General features: G+C 42.6%; 1 protein-coding gene across 1 annotated transcript in view; it reads right to left on the bottom strand.

Annotated features, from left to right (window-relative positions):
• Positions 1-7,060: 7,060 nt before the first annotated feature.
• GALNT17 (polypeptide N-acetylgalactosaminyltransferase 17) overlaps positions 7,061-20,608 on the bottom strand; it is a 37,007-nt gene continuing 23,459 nt past the window's right edge. Inside the window, exons 4-11 of the mRNA XM_060756943.2 lie at positions 16,825-16,999; positions 16,007-16,204; positions 13,408-13,525; positions 13,007-13,192; positions 11,407-11,544; positions 10,051-10,146; positions 8,861-9,028; positions 7,061-7,563 (exon numbers count right to left, since the gene is read on the bottom strand). Of these exons, the coding sequence (XP_060612926.2) occupies positions 7,435-7,563; positions 8,861-9,028; positions 10,051-10,146; positions 11,407-11,544; positions 13,007-13,192; positions 13,408-13,525; positions 16,007-16,204; positions 16,825-16,999 (1,208 nt within the window). The 3' untranslated portion in view covers positions 7,061-7,434. The remainder of the gene's footprint in view (positions 7,564-8,860; positions 9,029-10,050; positions 10,147-11,406; positions 11,545-13,006; positions 13,193-13,407; positions 13,526-16,006; positions 16,205-16,824; positions 17,000-20,608) is intronic.

A 20,608-nucleotide genomic window follows, 5' to 3' on the forward strand; every position in this document is an offset into this window, starting at 1 on the left:
CCCTTCTCAACCCCCGGGGGAGGACTCAGGGCAGCTTACAAAAAGGCACGATTTGATGCCTACACAAGATATACATACATACAAAACAGCAGTTAAAACAATTAGCAAGTTAAAACAGTCGGTACATAACACAATTAATAAAACTAAATCTCATGTTCAGCGTTAATCTTTCAGAGTTCCATAATTCCATTCCGTTTAGTCAATTCCTGTCCATCGTCAAGTCCTTTCTTTAGCTGCCAGAATGTCCGAATGCCTGGTCCCAAATCCAAGTTTTCAATTTTTTCCTAAAGGAAAGGAGGGATGTCGCTGATCTAATTTCCCCAGGGTGTGAATTCCACAGGTGAGGGGCCACCACTGAGAAGGCCCTGCTCCTCGTCCCGTCAATCTCACTTGTGAAAGAGGCAGGGTCGAGAACAGGGCCTCCCCAGAGGATCTTAGACTCCGAGGTGGGACGTAGAGGGAGATCCATTCGGACAGATACACTGTAGGTCAAAACCAGCACTTTGAATTGTGCTCGGAATTGGATCAGCAGCCAGTGGAGCTGACACAACAGGGGGGTGGTATGCTCCCTGTATGACGCTCCGGTGAGCAGTCTGGCTGCCTCCTGCTGGACTAGTTGGAGTTTCCGAACAGTCTTCAAAGGCAACCCCACGTAGAGTGCATTGCAGTAATCTAATCGGGATGTAACAAGAGCGTGGACCACCGTGACCAGATCCGACTTCCCAAGGTACGGGCACAGCTGGCGCACAAGTTTTAATTGTGCAAAAGCTCTCCCAGCCACGGTCGAGACCTGGGGTTCCAGGCTCAGTGATGAGTCCAGGATCACTCCCCAGCTGCGAACCTGCGTCTTTAGGGGGAGTGTAACCCCATCTAACAGATCTAAGATCAGAAGTATAGGACTAATATGAGCCTGCTACTGTTTGAAGGGGGGATACAGAAGGGAAGAATGGAAAACAGAATGTTGGAGGACAGGAAAAGAGATTTAGAGATGGGCTCAAAGCCAACCTTTAAAACTGCAGCATAAACACTGAGAACTGGGACGACCTGGCCCTTGAGTGCTCTAGCTGGAGGTCAGCTGTGACCAGCAGTGCTGTGGAATTTGAAGGGGCATGAATGGAGGGTGAAAGAGAGAAACGTGAAAAGAGGAAGGCGCGTCAAGCCAACCCCAACGGGGACCGCCTTCCACCTGGAAATCAATGCCCTCACTGCAGGAGAACATGCAGGTCAAGAATAGGGTTCCACAGTCACCTACGGACCCACCGCCAGGACACCGCACTTGAAAGACAATCTTACTTGGACAACGAGGGATCGCCTAAGTAAGTAAGTAAGTAAGTAAGTAAGTAAGTACCTCCACATTGCTACTGAAATGTACCTCTGCCAGATAACATCTTCATGTACTTTAACACCTAGATGCAATTTACTTCCCACAGCCATTTGTCTTGCTTATCCTTATCCTCCAGCCCAACGTGTTGGTCCTTCTCTATATGAAAGCTTCCCGCTGTCAATGTAACAGTGTACCACGAGGGGGCACCATTAATGTTCAGTTTGGATGCAATATTCAGCCTTGTCCATTTTCAATATCGGAATCACACGCAAAGAAACAAGCTACGAGTCTAAACACCCTAAAGGCACCCAATTCTGTCTGATCTTGGGTGTGAAGCAGGGTCAGGAGAGGAGACCGCCAGCAGCTATGTGTTATGAACAACTTTCCCACACTGGAAAAGTATATCCCACTTCTGACACAAATTTGCCATGAATGACTTTTCAATTACTTTAGAGCATAGGTTCTTTTTATTGCAATTTCCAGTGTGAGAGGGTACATCAGATTACAGGAAAACATTTAGACATACAGACATACAGATTCTATGCAACTACATTGGATTTACAATTACATGGCTAACAAACAAACAAAGGGGAATTACGTTTTCACTCAGCATTCACACCACATGTACACACATTCATCCTCAGGCATTAAAATATTACCATATCATTTTCTCCCTCCGTGGAGAAGCACCTGTTAGGCCAGACCCTGCTTCCCTGCAGCCTGCCAACGTATAGTTTGAAAACTTCCATAACTTTTAAATGCCAAAACTTCTTCCCTAAGGACCAGTTCTCTGTTTTCCATACAGCAGAGCCTGACTCCCTGCACAAAATCTAAGACTCCAAAAACGCACTTCTTCCTCTTCCCTTGAGAAAGAAGCCCCAAAGTGACCAGACTGCTCTCATGCAAATCTGCCACTTGCCATAGGTAAACTATCTCTCTCCTTCCCATGGAGCAGAGCATAGCGGGTGGAACAGACACCTCAGGTCTGCCACACTTTGAGCATTATTAGACTGAGTCTTTTATAGGCATATTCTACTGATGTAGTCCCAAAGTTGTAAATTATGGTAGACGTCTTCCATCCTGGATCCATCTCAGTTTCCTGGCTAGATGTTGATTCTTTTTTATTGGTGTTGACAAACACATGGCTTGTGTTGACTTCCTTCTTAACATAAGAAATGTTGCAAACATTTGCATTATCACTCAGTTCTTATCAGAATTTACTACAAATTTAGTAAGAACATCAGTCCTAGCCTTGTCTTACTCAACTGCCGAGTATGCCTGCCCTGTTTGGCATAAGTGTGCCCATGCAAAGCAGGTGAACCTAGCAGACATGCCGGTGATTCGATCGGGAGAGCATCTAAGGACAACAAAGCTCCTCACCATGGAAAATGGAGTGACAGCACACACAACCACCTACTCCCATGGCTGGAGTCGAGCACAGCCTCCAAATGCCAGAGATGGAAAATGATAGGAAGCCCGGGTTGGGTGAGCTCCCAACCATCAGCCCAGCTTCTGCTCACCTAGCATTTTGAAAACAGTAATGTGAGTAGATAAATAAGATGCCACTTTGGTGGTGAGGTAATAAAAGGCACCCATGTGGACTTGCCTGCGATTCAATCTGGAGAGTGTCTAAAGACAACAAAGCTCCTCGGCATGGAAGAGGAAGCAACAGCACCCCCACGTGGCTGGAGTCAAGCACAACCTCCTGATGCCGGAGATCAAAAAGTATGGGAAGACTTTACCTCTGTTTACATACTGTCTGTCCTTGTTAACTGTACAACGGCATTGAATGTTTGCCATGTATGTGTATCGTAATCTGCCCTGAGTCAACTTGGGGAGATAGGTTGGAATATAAATAAAGTATATTATTCAATATTATTATAATGGTGCTCCATGCAATCATGCAGTCACATGAACATGGAGGTGTCTACGTATAACGCTGGCTCTTTTCAGCTTAGAAATGGAGATGAGCACCAACCCCCAGAGTCGGACACGACTAGACTTAACGTCAGGGGAAAACCGTTAACGTTACTTATTATATCAAATACCTGTTTGTTATTATTTATTTATTTACAGTATTTATATTCCACCCTTCTCATTCCGCAGGGTGACTCAGGGTGGATGACAATGCATACATACATGGCAAACATTCAATGCCAGGTAGACATACAACATATATAGACAGACGCAGAGGCAATTTAACATTCCAGCTGTGCCCAAGCTTTTTCTGGCTTCATGAGGATATGCTGGATTCTGGATCGATTCCAGTCACAGGCGGAGCTACTGCTTCACCATCCATTGTGACACTGAGTCCTTTGATGGAGTACTTCCTCATTCTTATGCACATTGCTGGAAAGTTTTTATGGCATCGTAAATTAGTTAAATTAGCCTCCCTGCATAAAGCAGTACCTAAATTTCCTACTTGACAGATGCAACTGTCTTTTGGGCTGCATAGGTTGACGGCAAGCTAGACGAATGGCTGGAAGCTCACTCCAACCCAGGCCAGCTTCGAACTCGTGATCTCTTGGTCAATTGTGATTTAATGCAGCTAAAACTCAGTTGACTGCACCATAGCCCGGTCCTAGGTGTGTACAAAGCATATATCCACATTGATTCTTGCAATATAATAAAATAGAATGTGTTTCTTAGATGGATTTATCCAGGTAGACACCTAATGCAAATAGGTGAACCATCTCTCCGGCCCTGTTTTGATGGCCCAAAGAATCCATGTCCATCATCCAGAGTCATGAAGTTTCCACATTTCTGCTAAATCCAATAGAGACATACACCATATGGATAATCTGACATTTGAGGAACGGAGGCGCAAGCCAAATTGTCGTCACAATCTGGAAAGAATCTCACTTGGATGTATAATGTGTGCACATATGTGGAACAGATGTAAGGGCAGAAGAAAACAAATGACGGAGGCGTTCTTTGAAACTTGGGACTTTATTCATTATGATCTTTTGCCATCACACCAAAAGCTATAGATCTATGCCATGAGGGGGGGGGGGGGGGAGAGAGAGAGAGAAATAAGACATCTCATAGTGTATTTAAAACCCTTCCACGAATTGATTTGCTTCATATTTTTGTTGGAAACCCTTCTAATTCGGATAGCTGGGAGGAGGCCAACCTAGGAGTTTTTCTTGTGGATGACGATCCAATTTGGGGTTACTTGCCCCATAATATCCAGTAATATCTTCCAGTAGGCCAATGGGTTCGTAGCATGAGACAAGATTTAATTGTTATGATGAATTACAGCTTTTGAATTATTATTTGTTGTTATCGCACAAAGCTTATCTCCTCCTGGAGAAATACATTTTTTGAAAATATGGAGACCGGTTTCATAATCAGTCTGGATGGAATAGCATCTCTTATGCAATAGTTTCCCCAGTCACTTACAATGATATGAACTTAACATTTGGCAGGTCACATTGTGACTATGATCCCTCTTTCCCCCTGGCTGGCATTAAACACAGCATGTTTCTTTTTTGGGCCAACACAAAAGGAGAAATTGAATCTATCTTGCACAACAACTGGAATTTGCTTGAAACTTACCACTTTCATATTTATGTCCATTGAGAAGTCAATAGACATAGGACAGTAGGGAAGCATCTAGCTATGACCCTATAGACTAGTGGTGTCTATGAGGTACTCAGTGGAAATGACTTTGACACACTTGCTCTAACTCAGTAGTTCCCAACCTTTTTTTGACCAGGCCCCACCTGACCAGAGACCACTTTGACCATGGGCCATTTGACAAGGGACCACTTTGATCAGGGACCACTTGACCATGGACCAATTTGATCAGGGACCATTTGACCATGGACCACTTTGACCAGGGACCACTTTGACCAGGGACCACTTTGATCAGGGACCACTTGGACCAGGGACCACTTTGATCAGGGACCACTTGGACCAGGGACCACTTTGACCAGGGACCACTTGACCATGGACCAATTTGATCAGGGACCACTTGACCATGGACCACTTTGATCAGGGACCACTTGACCAAGGATCACTTTGATCATGGGCCACTTGACCATGGCCACTTGACCATGGACTGCTTGACCAGGGACCAGTTGACGAAGGACCACTCTCCAACAATAGTACCAAATGGGTTACGAATCAGTTTTTGATCAACTTTAGATTCTGTTTGGTTATTTGGAATGCCGATTCAGAAAATTGCATTGGATAGACCATATCAGCTCTAGTTTCTGATACAAACGTATGCTACCTAGTAGTTGCCAACTGCTCACCCACAGAAAACCATTTTTAATAATCTAGAGCTGATGTGATAGTAGTAATCCTCCGTGGGTAGTTTGCCTCTCTCCTCACAACATCCTCATTGCCTTGGTTTTCGCGAGACCAGTCGTTCTCGTTGCCACATGGTTTCAAGGTAGTGGTGTAGTAATGGTGAGGCTGTGGACCATATTTTCATTCTTGTGGACCATGGACCATAGGTTGGGAACCACTGCACTAACTGGATTTTCTGGATTGAGCTCAGTGATATATGGAACTCCTTCTTGCCCTGTGAGCCTAAGAAATGTCACATTATTATCATAGATATGATAAAGCTAGAGTGTTTCACCAATCCTCTTTTGTCTATGTCTTATAAACCTTGGGAGTACAGTAGAGTATCGTTATCCAGTCTTCGCTCATCCAATGTTCTGTGTTATCCAACACAGTCTGCTTCCTGTCTGGATCTACTGCTGTTTCAATACATTGCCATGTTTAGGTGCTAAATTCGTCAATACAGTAATGACTACATAATGTTACCGTGTATTGAACTGCATTTTCTGTCGATTTGTTGTTAAACATATTTTGGTGTTTAATTTGTAAAATCATCACATAATTTGATGTTTAATAGGCTTTTCCTTAATCTCTCCCCCACTTTTTTTAGCAGTACCCAATTCCTCTACTTACAGCTCTAAGCTGTTTTTGAACTGCTTAGGTAAACAGTGAGCTGGGCTGACGGTCAAGAGCTCACATCGAACTGGGGCTTTGAACTGGCAACCTTTCGGCTGGTAGATTTTATCATTTCTGGTGATTTATCAGCTGTGCTAAAGCCCGTAAATATAGTAATAACTACATAATGTTACCGTGTATTGAATTGCTTTTTCTGTCGATTTGTTGTGAAACATATTTTGGTGCTTAATTCGTAAAATCATCACGCAATTTTACATTTAATAGGTTTTTCTTTAATCCCTCCCTATTATCCAATATTTTTGGGTTGTTGTAGGTTTCTTTGGGCTATATGGCCATGTTCTAGAGGCATTCTCTCCTGACGTTTTGCCTGCATCTATGGCAAGCATCCTCAGAGGTTGTGAGGTCCAATATTTTTACTTATCCAACGTTCTACCAGCCCGCTTATGTTGGATAAGCGAGATTCTACTGTACTGTATTCTCATAGAACCAAATTATTGCATTGCAGCGTTTCATCTCTCCAGAATTCAAATTTGTTAAGGATCTGAAAAAACACATAAATTACAGCAACACATTTAGAAATACACAGACAGAAGGCTATGTTAACACTGAAGATACCCCTTCAGATTTGGCACAGTGCACCTGGGAAACAAAGAAGAACACAATGTTAATGTCGAAACAACATCCCATTGTGCTCAGTTTGTCTCAGACAGAATCCCTCCCCTCCTTTCCATGAAGCAGACTTCAAAATATGTAAGCCACGTACGTACAAAGTTGACATGTCTGGAAAAATAGGGCGGTATCCCAAAATAAGCTTGAGAATTTATTCGAAGTCATCCTGGAGAAATGGTTGCCGTTACATTTGCGATTCCTCCCTCTCTCTAGGAACAAAACGCGCTCGCCGCTAAAAACCATTGTTCCGATATGTTTGTTGCAATCTGAGAAGCATTTACACGCATAAATTACAATCCTTGCGAAATGTCTTGCGTGATGAAATATTCACATGGAGAGGATACTTTTTTCAGCCATCCCGTTGGCGTCAGCAGAGAGGTAATCAAGTTAAAAAATGAAAATCTTCCCTTCCCATAAAGAGTCTTCCCTGATATTCTGAACAGAGCAGAGTTTGTTGAAAGGTGTCTATCTTTGCGAAATCTTCCTTTGCTCAAGAAGGACGGTTTTTTCTTTCAAGTGATAATGTTTTTAATGGTCCACCTTTGTCCCGTGCAGCTTCGAAGAATAAGCTCCATACCTGAAATGCCTTTGTTCTCAACTTCTAAGCAGCGTCCTGTCCCTTTATTTAGTATCGCACCATGCTGAAACAACAAATAGGTAAAAATCCATTAATATATATATACTAGCCATCCCCTGCCAGGCGTTGCTGTGGCCCAGTCTGGTGATCTGGAAAATAAAGTAATGAGAAAGTGTTGGTTTCCAATATATTTTTATGCTTGTGGATAAACAGTATTTCTTGTTGTTTCTTTGTCAGTGTTGATGTGGAGATTGTCTGGTTTGTCTACTCTGGAACATGCAATTTATCATTGTCCTTCTTTAGGGGCTCCTTTCAAATCTATGATACTATATTTGTCCATACATGTCCTATGTGTGAGTGTGTGTGAATCATATATATCTATCTATATCTATGGCTGGATGGCTCTCTGTCAGGGGACTTTGATTATGTTTTCTTGACCTGGTGAAGAGAGTTGAATCGGAAGGCCTTAAGGCAGCATTTTTCAATCTGGAGGTCAGGACCCCTGGAAAGGGGTTGTGAGGGGGTGTCATAAGGGTTGTGAAAGTCCACCAGAAAACACTATATTTTCTGTTGGTCATGGGGGTTCTGTGTGGGGAGTTTGGCCCAATTCTATTGTTGGTGGGGTTTGATTGTAGGTGAACTATAAATCCCAATAACTAGAACTCCCAAATGTCAAGGTCTATTTCCGCCAAATTCCATCTGTGTTCATATTTGGGCATATGGAGTATTCGTGCCAAGTTTGGTCTTGATCCTTCATTGTTTGAATCCACAGTGCTCTCTGGATGTAGGTGAACTACAACTTCCAAGCTCAAGGTCAATGCCCACCAAACCCTTCCGGTGTTTGCTGTTGGTCATGGAAGTCCTGTGTGCCAAGTTTGGTTCAATTCCATCACTGGTAAAGTTCTGAATGCTCTTTGATTGTAGGTGAACTATAAATCTCAGCAACTACAACTCCCAAATGACACAATCAATTTTTTAGTGATGGTCACTCGTTGGCCTGATGTGTGCATTGTGTCCAAATTTGGTGTCAATTCATCCATTGGTTTTTGAGTTATGTTAATCCCACAAACGAACATTATATTTTTATTTATATAGATACTAGCCATCCCCTGCCATGCAGTGCTGTGGCCCAGTCTGTGTATATGTGTTTTGTGTGTGTGTGTGTGTGTGTGTATATATATATATAGTTTTGTGCATGCGTTGTAATGCACAAAATGCGTTGTAACGGAAAGGATTGTTAGGCAATAGAAGATGCTGCCTGGGAGTGTGTCGAAGTCTTTGGATGTTTATAAAACAAAAACTGGATGGGAGGACTTGGCTTTCGGGACTGGTCTCTTCTGAATCAACAAAAAGATACAAACCTGGATAAAACTCCACCGCTTGTGCAGGCTGCTCTTCACTTTGTCACAGTCGAGGAGCTGAGGGTACCGGCTCTTCATATTATCCACCAAGCAGCGAGTGTCTGGCAAGAGGACTGTGGTCCCAAGGGCACCCAAATGAAGAATTCCTTCTTTGGTATAGCGGGCAAGCTGGATGCGGAAGCAAAAAGAGAGACATTGAAACCAAGTCTGATCTCTCTAAGCTGGGTATAAAAACCCAAACAACTGATCTAATTTTACAAAGTGTTTTGAGACTATTTTAAAAGACATTGCGTCAAGTCTTGTGGCTTTGAAATTCTCCCGCATCCCCCTGATTCACCCGATCTCGTGTCATCAGACTTCCACCTCTTTCCAACCATGAAGTTATTTTTGAAGGGCAAGCCTTTTTCAGATGATGGACTCTGATTTCCAAAATCACAGCGTGGCTTTTGGAGCAACCTGTCGACTTCTACAAGCAATGTGTTTACAGTTGCTTCAAAACATGGGAGAAGTGTGTGTCCTGAGGTGGTACCAATGGAGAGAAGGACTCAGAACTAGGTCAAGTTTCATTTTCTCAGTCTAAAGGAAGGGGGTCAGGGGAAATCTCTATTGAATGCCCCTCATAAATGTAACAACAGCTTGTTAGGGATTCCTCATCTTCGGAAGAGGAAGGGGAGCAGGGAAGTGCTCAGGAAGTGGAGGGAGAAGAAGAATCAGACGATGAGGTTGTGTAAGTGCCCACATTTCTAGAGATATGAAAGAAGGTGGCATTCAGCTAGAATAGCTGCTAAAAACGCCGAGCTAATTGGGAGACACCCTAGCACCTCCTGCGTGAGGAATTTAGGGCTATAAATCGGAAGCAAGAGTAGTCAGCTTTCACTGGTAATGACAACTGATGCCAATGTTTTCACTCCAATTGAACTTGCTCTGTGTCTGCTGCTAAGGACTTAGTGATCATTGCCCGTTGTCTGATGGAAGACTGCTGTTTCTTTTAGGGTTTTGTAAAATACTTTAATTTGTGTCTGTATTAATACTTCCTTGCTTTCTTTTGCATTTTTCAACTGCATCTGCTTATCCTTTGTGTTTGATGCAGTAAAGCATTTTTCTTTTACTTTTGTATTAAGGCTGTTTTTGAAGGGCAACTCAGGACACAGCTCTTTTATCATATAATGGGTATATATATATGCTCGAACCTGAGGTCCCCATCCATGACATGGATACAGGATTGCGGTGTGGTTTTCCTGCGGTCCTTGATCCAGGCAGACGTCTTTCACTTTATTATTGCGTAGCTGAAACAAATTCAAACCAGAATTATCTCCTCTACTGAACAACGTGTGTTTTCTGAACCAGAATATCTGAGCACTGAGCTATTTTGAGGCCATGCGAAGGAATAGCTTTTCAAGAAACCAGAGTTCACTTTGAGTGGCAACTAACAACCATCGGCTGGTCTCACTTATAATTTATTTTTAATATAGTATGCTGATTTTTTCATTTAGAAAGCACTGGCTACAGTATCTGAAAAACCATTAAAATCCAATCTTAAAGTAAACAGAAAAAATGCAAAGGCAACTGCAGCAAAGAAGAATTACTGGGACACGGAATGAGCATCTGCTTAATGACAATGGGGTGATCATTCTACATCACGACAGGCAGCTCCTCCTTTGCACCACAAATAAGAGAAATGTATATGGACTGCAAAAATGATGCAAACTGACACTACTTCAACTGCCATGATCCAATGCTATGCAATCCTGTTAACTGTAGTTTTACAGGTCTTTAGCTTTCTCTGCCAAGAATTTCATAGCATTGAGCTATGGCAATTAAAGTGGTGTCAAACTGCATTAATTTGACAGTATAGATGCACCCTTGGATTTATGACGTAGCAAAAAAGCAGGGATTCGCCCTCTATTTCTTTTCATCACAGTCAACTTTTAGGACCAAAAGCTATTCCATAATTACCGTATATACTCGAGTATAAGCTGATCCGAATATAAGTCAAGGCACCTACTTTTACCACACACAAAAAAAATGGAAAACGTATTGACTCGAGTATAAGCCCAGACTAAAATGATCACGGGTCTGGAGACAAGCCCTATGAAGAGCGGCTTAAAGAACTGGGCATGTTTAGCCTGAAGAAGAGAAGGCTGAGAGGAGACATGATGACAGCCATGTATAAATACGTAAGAGGAAGTCATGGGGAGGAGGGAGCAAGCTTGTTTTCTGCTACCCAGGAGATTAGGATGCAATGGAACAATGGCTTCAAACTACAAGAAAGGAGATTCCATCTGAACATTAGGAAGAACTTCCTGACTGTGAGAGCCGTTCAGCAGTGGAACTCTCTGCCCCGGAGTGTGGTGGAGGCTCCTTCTTTGGAAGCTTTTAAACAGAGGCTGGATGACCATCTGTTGGAGGTGTTTTGAATGCAATTTTCTTGCTACTTGGCAGAATGGGGTTGGACTGGATGGCCCATTATTATATTCATTAGAATAAAACAATGAACGCATTCTAAATTCATAGTGTTCTATATATTATTTGGCTCAGTCGGTTACCTCTCCATAAGCGACAGTATTATTATATCTTCTCATTTCTGGGTAGACATGGTCCAGATACCATTGGAAGTTCTTACACTTCAGATTTTTTCGGAGGGCTTTTCGCTCAGAAACGTCTCCGATGTCAATTCCGGGGTTCTGAAAAAGACAGGAAGTCACTTGAATTTCTAGTTCTACCTGATGCAAATCTTTCTCTAAGGTCACTCTTTTGGAGTTGTAGTTCACCTACATCCAGAGGGCACTGTGGACTCAATGATAGATCTGGACCAAACTGGCCCAAATACTCAATATGCCCAATATGAACACTGGTGGAGTTTGGGGAAAATAGACCTTGACTTTTGGGAATTGTAGTTGCTGGGATTTATAGTTCACCTACAACCAAAGAGCATTCTGAACCCCACCAAAGAGCATTCTGAACCCCACAAACTTCCCACGCAGAACCACCATGCCTTGAAGGGACTTGCTGGCAAGAGCCTCCCTTCAGCCTCGCACGCTCTCCCTCGCCCACACTTGTGCACCATGCTGATAGGTGCCAAACACGCCTGCTCTCCCCTCCTCACTTGGAGTCTCAGAAACAGCCCTCCCCTTGGCTGAGAGGATCCTATGATAGAGACATAGTAGAGGAGGGCTTTTGGTGGAAGGATTGGCCGCCTGTTTCCAAAAAGAAAGAGAAGGAGAGGCGGAGAGATCTTCAGCCTTCTCTACCAAAAGGGTTCCTAAGACCATCAGAAATATGTATTTCCTGATGGTCTTTGGTGACCTTTCTGACCTCCACCCCTCATGACCACCCCAGGGATACCAATCCCCTGCTATATACTCATGTATAAGTCAATAATTTTAGTCAAAAATCAACCTCAAAAAATTGGTCCATGTGAGTACTATGCCCTATTATTTTCTAAAAGTAACCATAGGGGGAGCTAACACTCCATTAATAATAATATTATAATAATAATCTTTATTTTTACCCCGCCACCATCTCCCCAAAGGGGACTCGGGGAAGCTAACATGAGGTCAAGCCTGAAGATACAATACAGCAAAATAAAATACAAAATAAAAAACAACAGAAATTACATCAGAATAAAATACATACATCTCTATGGGATGAGCCTGGACTTATCCAAGGATTTTATCCAACCCACAATGTTTCCAATCCAATATGCCTTTATTGGCATATACATAGCAAAAAGGTATAAAATACAGTACAAACCATAGAAAAGGCCCCAAAGTTTGTGATTGACTTATCCATGATGTTGACTTATACATGAATATATATATATGTTAAGTTTCATCCATCCAATATGTGAACATCTGATTTTTCTAACTTAAATACAGATGCTTCCTTTGCCACATGATCAAAGTTATGACCACTCAGCAATGCCTAAAACTATGGTTTACCAATCTATGGTTCTTCAATTCAGGCTTAAAATACATGAGATGGATATATACATAAATATATACGTAATTCTCTCCCTTCCGCCTTCTCCTGTTAAATTTACAGAGTTGTCAATGTGTCCTCATTACATCAAGCTAACTCACAACTGTGGGAAACTACAGGGGTGTCATTGCCTTACACAACACACACACACATATATATATCTACCTCCAGAGGAAGATTCCACGCAATGTATACATGAGACTTGTAATCGTCCATCCACACCTCGGCCACCCGCAAGGCATTCCTCTTTGTGTAGAAGCCAATGTTGTTGTTGTAAGGCTTCTTCTTACGTTCAATGTGTGCAACCCGAGAACATGGAAGAACTTCCATGCTACCTCCGCAGAGCCATACCTAGTAATATAAAGAATTCATATATTTACAAGGTCATTATAATAGTCATTGCTCTGTTTTAGAACCAGGCACCTCTTGATATTTTATGTTCGTGTATGTGAGAGCAATGCAAACATGAATGGTTCTTTTTAAAACTGCAATATAGTTTTGTGTGACATATAATGCTCAAAATGTGCTCTCGCTCACCCTCAATAATGTAATTGCAATGGCCTCACCTTAATGCCAAGCTCAATATTCTCTCCACCGTAAACATCCATTCCTGGATCAAGAAGACCAATTTCACCAAAGAACTGTCGGTTCACCACAAAAGAGCACCCAATCATAGCCGGAGTCCTAGACAAGGGTGGAGAAAAAATAGATATCTTTAGATAGATAAACTTTCTGTGCAGCTTCTATACAAGACGTTGCTTACCAAATTTGATTGATTCGATTAGTTTTCTATAGTTGGGAGTAGTTGCCAATCATTCAACTGAGGTCAATGGACTGGCTAACCCTTCTGGTATTTTCCAGCTCTGAGAAGGGCATGCATTAAAGATTTCCCCTGACCCACTTCTTCCTGTGGACTGAGAGCAGTGAAACTCGGCCCAGTTCTGAGTCCTACTCTCCATCGGTGCCACCTCAGGACACACACTTCTCCCATCTTTTGAAGCAACTGTAAACACCTCAGTTGTAGAAGTTGACAGGTTGCTCCAAAAGCCACGTTGTGACTTCAGAAATCAGAGTCTCATCATCTGAGAAATGCTTGCCCTTCCAAAAGAACCTCATTTTTGGAAAAAAATGGAAGTCTGATGGTGCGAGGTCAGGTGAATAAGGGGGATACAGTCAAATTTCAATGCATGCTTCCATTTGAACAACAGATGAGTTGTGAACTGTTGCATTGTCTGGCAGAAGGTGGATATCTTTGGTGAGCATGCCATATCTCTTGGTTTGGATGGCCTCTCACAAATTTCTGCAGCAGTGAAGCCCTGTATGCCCCAGTTATCATGGGACTCTTTGCTAGGAAATCCATCAATACTATTCCATGCTGGTCCCAAAATACTGCGAGCATGACCTTGCCTGCTGAGAGTTGGGCACGTGCCTTCTTTGGAGGTGGTGAGTCACGATGTTTCCATTGCATTAACTGGACTTTAGTCTCAGACTCGAGTGATGGGCCCAGCTTTCATCCTGTGTGATCAGCCTGTTGAAAAAGTCCTCCTGGTTTCCATGACACATCACTGTCAAGAGAGCATTTGACATGTTCCTGTTTCTGGAAAGGTGTGAGCAGCTGGGGGACCCAATGAGCATGGGAAGATGGTCTTGGGTGATTTTTTCCATGGACCTCACACTCATCTTGACATTTTGAATGGTTACGTGGCAATTTTCCAAAATGGTGACCTCCACTTGCTGGATGATGTGTTCATCAATAGCAGAGTGGGGTCGCCCTGGAATTGGAGCTGTTTGCACCAAAATGGAATTGACGACGCAATTTCTTGACTCCATCATATGATGGGGAATCATCACCATAAGCCTCTTTCATCTCATGGAACATCTCCTTTGGTGTGTGGCCTTTCAAGGAAAGGAACTTGAGGACCGCTCTGTATTCCACTGGGTCCATTATCAAACCTGACACTACTTCCGTACCTGTTAACATCAAGACCATTATCAGTTCCGAGTTGCAAATTGACATGTAACCTATAGAGATTTATATGAGGGTTGAATGAAAAGTAATGCCTCCACCTTCGTAACTCCTCAACAGATGACAGTAGTGGCATGCAGCAGGTACTGGCTTGTTCAGTAGACTCTCCTCTACAGTTCCATTTTCGTGGGAAGCCTTAGCATTGAACGGTTGTGCAAAGTATGGAACCCTGTGCAGACAGTCGGTCAATGCGACTTAAGCAACGTGCAGTCATTGAATTCTTGACAGCAGAAGGTGTCACCCCAAAGGAGATTCATCAGAGAATGCAAGCTGTTTATGGTGATTGTGTTGATGTGTGTACTGTGCATCGTTGGTGAGTAAGTTTAAAGATGTTGAGGTGAGAACCTCTGACTTGCGTGATAAACGAAGAGTTGGATGTCCTGTGACAGCAACCACTGAGTTTCACAAGCAAAAGTTTGACTGATTCAGGATGATCATTGTATCACTCAAAGAGAAATTTCAAGCATAATCAGCATTTCACAAGAATGTGAGGGTCACATTATTGCTTTGCTTGGCTATTGGAAGATCTGTGCACAATGAGTTGTGGAAACAGTGTTGACTTCTTCGGTGACGGCTTCATAAAACTTGTTCATCATTGGCAGAAATGTATCCAATTGTCTGGTGATTATGTGGAAAAGTGAATAGTGGTCGTTAAAGAGCACATTCTAAGGATTATTTCTACATTTGATTTATTAAAATATTCCCATCCAAACACAAGTAACGAAGGTGGAGGCATTACTTTCCATTTAACCCTCGTATCATTACACATGGGCAGTTTCAGCATCCTGTGTTAAATAGAAGTGGGTCAGGGGAAATCTTTAATGAACGCCACTCATACAATTCTATGATTCCAGGTTACATGCACATTTAATATGCATTTGGATATCCTGGTGGACATGCCAATGTTAGGCATGACCAAGCTTGTGAGTTAATTTATTAATTAATTTCAAAGGGGTGTTTTGGATCCTGTTTGTTTTATGAGAATGTTTGAGTTTAAACTTCCCTTTTCAAAGGGAAGGAAAGCGCTTTACTCTGCGCTTTCCTCACTCTACTGTGCATTGCTGTTTTTTGCTTAAGGCCAAATGCAATAAAACACTTTAACATCAGAGAGCTCAATGACTCCCTACGTTGCAACTAACCTGATTGGCAAGGAAGGATCTCCAGCATCCCACCAATCCTTTGGGGGACTGATGTACATGCACCAGAGTTCCCAACTGTATCCATGGGCTGAATTTTCATAGCGTTGAACCTCAAACGTATCCTGCTTGATATTATCAATAGAAGGAAGGATGACTCTTTTCCGGTTTTCCTGGATTCGTGAGAGAACAGGCTCAGCCCTGAAAAGAAAAGCAAAATAATTCATTTTGAAGGACATCTGTCCATGATATCTATTAGGGTTGTGTGTTTGGGGTGGATGTTCTTTGAAGTCTGATCTAATTCGGAAGTTTAGCACTTCTGAAGAGAATTTCGACATACCGTCACAAGACCAGTCACTCTCATTGCCGTGTGCTTTTGAAGCAATGGTGTAGTAATGGTAGGGCCATGGACCATATGTTTGTCCTTACAGACCACAGGTTGGAAACCACTGATCTAACCTATGCTACTCTTTCCAGTTGGCAGAGAAACTCAAGGGACTTTCTCCATAACCATTTAAACAATCATATTTCCTCAATTGTAAGACACACTCGAATTTCAGTATCACCATAACCAATTCACAGGATACACTTGTGTTTCTAAGATGCACCCCATTTTTAGAGATGTTTCTATAAGAAAAAAGTGTGTCATAGAGTCGAAGAAATATGGTAGATTGCAATGTGTGTGGTTAGTTGCTAATCCCAGTACAGTTATAGTCGAATGCTGATTTTTAAGTTTTCTCCATGGACCTCGGAGCTCTTCAATAAACTTGACTCTTCTACCAATAGCAAAATGAATCTTGGAGTTGGAATTCTTCACTTACCAGCCTGCTGTGAATTCGACGTGAGCATCAAAGAAGCCAGTGATCTGACCCGACGCAACTTTCCATCCTTCAATGCGAGCCCGGATCAGGCCTTCCCTTTTCCGGTTTCGTACCACTTTCACAAGGCCAGGGTACCGCTTATTGACGTATTCTTCTAGTGGTGCCTTCAATTCCTCTAGAAGCAGAAGAAACCCAAAGAGCTATACAGATGCAGGAATGTTGGGAATGCAATGAGGACTATTATATTTTCTCAGTTTATGGACCAGGTAGGTAGCTTATGATCAGATTTGACAAAACCTTAGGAAAACCTGCTTTCCTGTTAATAATAATACATTTCATTTATATTCTGTTCTACCTCCCTGAAGGGACTCGGAGAGGATTACAGTATGCACATATACAGGCAAACATTCAATGTCTTTTATACAATAACAACAATGACATACCATACAAACAAAGGCAAAGGTTTCCCTCTCCATCTCCAGCATGTGGAGGCAATGCTCAACTCTGGCCATCTGCAGCGTGTGGAGGCAATGCTCAACTCTGTTCAATTTTTCCATGCAGAGGAGCCTGTTGTCCATAGACCCTCCTGGTCATGTATGCCGGCATGGCTGCATGGGCGCCTTTTACCTTCCCGCCGAGGCGGTACCTATTAATCTACTCACATGGCATGCTTTCAGACTGCTAGGTTGGCAGAAGCTAGGGCTAACATCAGGAGCTCACCCTGACCCGTGGCTTCAAAATGCTGACCTTCCAGTCAGCAAGTTTTCTGCAGCTAGCGGTTTAACCCACTGTGGTATTGCAGCCCCTTAAGATGCATATATATGGTAATCCTCAGGCAGCACACTGAATGAATAACATTTCCCTCAATAATACCGTATATACTTGAGTATAAGCTGAACCGAATATAAGCCAAGGCATCTTATTTTGCCACAAAAAATGGGAAAAACAGATTGACTTGAGTATAAGCCGAGGGTGGGAAATGCAGCAGCTACTGGGAAATTTCAAAATAAAAATAGATACCAATGCAATTACATCAACTGAGGCATCAGTAGGTCCATATTTTTAAATATTTACATAAAACTGTAATGTAAGATAAGACTGTCCAAGTCTGATTGAACAATTATTCTAATCTTCTTCAGTGTAAGCACATATCCGTCCAATAATAATATAGTAAAATAATAAATATAATAATAGTAATAATAATAATAATAATAATAATAATAATAATAACAACAACAACAACAACAGTACAGGTGGTCCCAGTGGTCATCGGCATACTGGGTGCCGTGCCAAAAGATCTCAGCCAGCATTCGGAAACAATCAACATTGACAAAATCACGATCTGTCAACTGCAAAAGGCCACCTGACTTGGGTCTGCGCGAATCATTCGAAAATACATCACACAGTCCTTGACGCTTGGGGAGTGTTCAACTTGTGATTTTGTGATACGAAATCCAGCATATAGATCTCATTTGCTGTGACATACTGTGTTTTTGTGTCAATAATAATAATAATAGAGTAAAATAATAGATAACTTGAGTATAAGCTAAGGGGGACTTTTTCAGCCTAAAAAAAGGGCTGAAAAACTAGGCGTATACTCCAGTATATACAGTATGTTGTTTACAACCCAAATTTTGTTTAGCTGTCAATGACTGCACACAAAACTATTTGTGTGGAATCTTTGTCCAAGATTGGGATGTGAGTTATGTGGAAATCTTAAGGCAATCTGATAGTAGTGATAAATGTAGAAGTAATTTGGAGGGTGGGAAACGTTGGGAACTAAATATATGCGAAAATGATGACCCAATTTCAAACCAAAGAGATTTAACTATCTTTATGCTAGTGCAATCATCCTGGCGTGACACCTGAGCTGGAAACAAAAAGTACCCAAATAAAGCCTTGCGCAGTCTGCATGATGGTTTGAAGCATTAAGCACACAGTAACACTGAGTGACGCTGACAGAGAAACATCCGCCCCCTGAATCTCTATCACGAAGCTCTTCAAGGACCGATCTGTCACTGAATGATCAAGGGTGCCTCCCAACCTAGCTGGTAAATTATAATTACCCCTGTGTTACAGCAAAGCATGCCACTGTGGTTTGAAATCCCAAATTGGCTGCAGCATGGTTTTCATTTAGTATTCAGAAAAAATGTTAATTTGAGAGAATCGGTAAATCAAAAGGCTTTTGTTCAAGGCACTCAACATTTTTCTCATTCCCCGGGAGTTCCAGATATATTAGTCACTGTTTTGCATTTTCATTCCCTTCCCTTCCAAAGCAGCCACGCTTTCCAGAATGAGCCAACAAAGCGCATACATACACAGAGCCTTTCTGTGGACTGTCTCTCACATCTGGTAAATCTGACTCCCAGATGTTTCATAACTCTTCCCCCCTCCCCCCACCAAAAAAAAAGGGAAAACCTTTCAATGTTGAAAAGCAAAACGGGAGAATCAGCTAAGAGAGCCTGGTTTCAAATATTGCACTTGCCTAAGCCTGTTGCAACTCGTCACTTGCAGTTTTGGTTTTTATTTAGTTTTGCATGATTTCTCTCTCTCTCTCCTTTTACATTTGGATTGGGACAGTGTGAAGGGAATTGTGAAGGTAAAATCACTGCATTTTGCTGGCGCTATCTATCTATATATGTGTGTGTTTGTAATGTTCGTTTGTGGGATTAACATAACTCAAAAACCACTGGATGAATTGACATGAAATTTGGACACAACACCCCTAACTGACCATCAAGTGACCATCTATATATATAAATTTGTTAGGGGCATCCAACGAGGAAACAAAACTCAAAAACCCCCCAACGAAACTTAACCAAAATTCCCATGCCCATAACACAACCCACAAGGTACAAACATATCTACTCAAAATGAAAAACAACACAACAACACACTCACAAAACGGCAAAACAACAAAACTCAAAAATCCCCCAACGAAACTTAACCAAACTTCTCATGCGCATAACACAACCCACAAGGTACAAACATATCTACTCAAAATGAAAAACAACACAACAACACACTCACAAAACGGCAAAACAAGAAAACTCAAAAATCCCCCAACGAAACTTAACCAAAATCCCCATGCCCATAACACAACCCACAAGGTACAAACATATCTACTCAAAATGAAAAACAACTCACTCCAAGCCCCGTCGCGCCACTTCCCGCACACACACCCCCCCTGCCGCACACACACACACAACCCCACACTCCATCACTCCCCCCGCTGCCGCACGCACACACGCAACCCCACTCCCCCCGCTGCCACACACACACACGCAACCCCACGCTCCATCACTCCCCCCGCCGCCGCACGCACACACGCAACCCCACTCCCCCCGCCGCCGCACACACACACGCAACCCCACGCTCCATCACTCCCCCCGCCGCCGCACACACACACGCAACCCCATGCTCCATCACTCCCCCGCCGCTGCACACACACACGCAACCCCACGCTTCATCACTCCCCCACCCCAATCTTACCTCCTTTTACTTCACGCCACCTCCAAACCCCACCCCGCCCCTTCCCGCCCTGTCAAAATCTAGGAAAGACAGGAAGGAAGGAAAGAAGGAAGAAAGAGAAAGGGAGGTAAAGAAAAAGGGGGAAGGAAGGAAAGTTAGAGAAAGAAGGAAGAAGAAAAGGAAAGAAAAGGAAAGATGGAAGGAAAGAAAAGAGAGACAGCAGAAAAGAAAGAAAAAGGGGGAAGGAAGGAAAGAGATAGAGAAAGAAGAGGAGAAGGAAAGATGGGAGGGAAGGAAGGAAGGAAGGAGGGAA

The sequence above is a fragment of the Anolis sagrei genome, chromosome 11 (genome assembly GCF_037176765.1).
Source record: "Anolis sagrei isolate rAnoSag1 chromosome 11, rAnoSag1.mat, whole genome shotgun sequence".
NCBI classification, from domain to species: Eukaryota; Metazoa; Chordata; class Lepidosauria; order Squamata; family Dactyloidae; genus Anolis; species Anolis sagrei.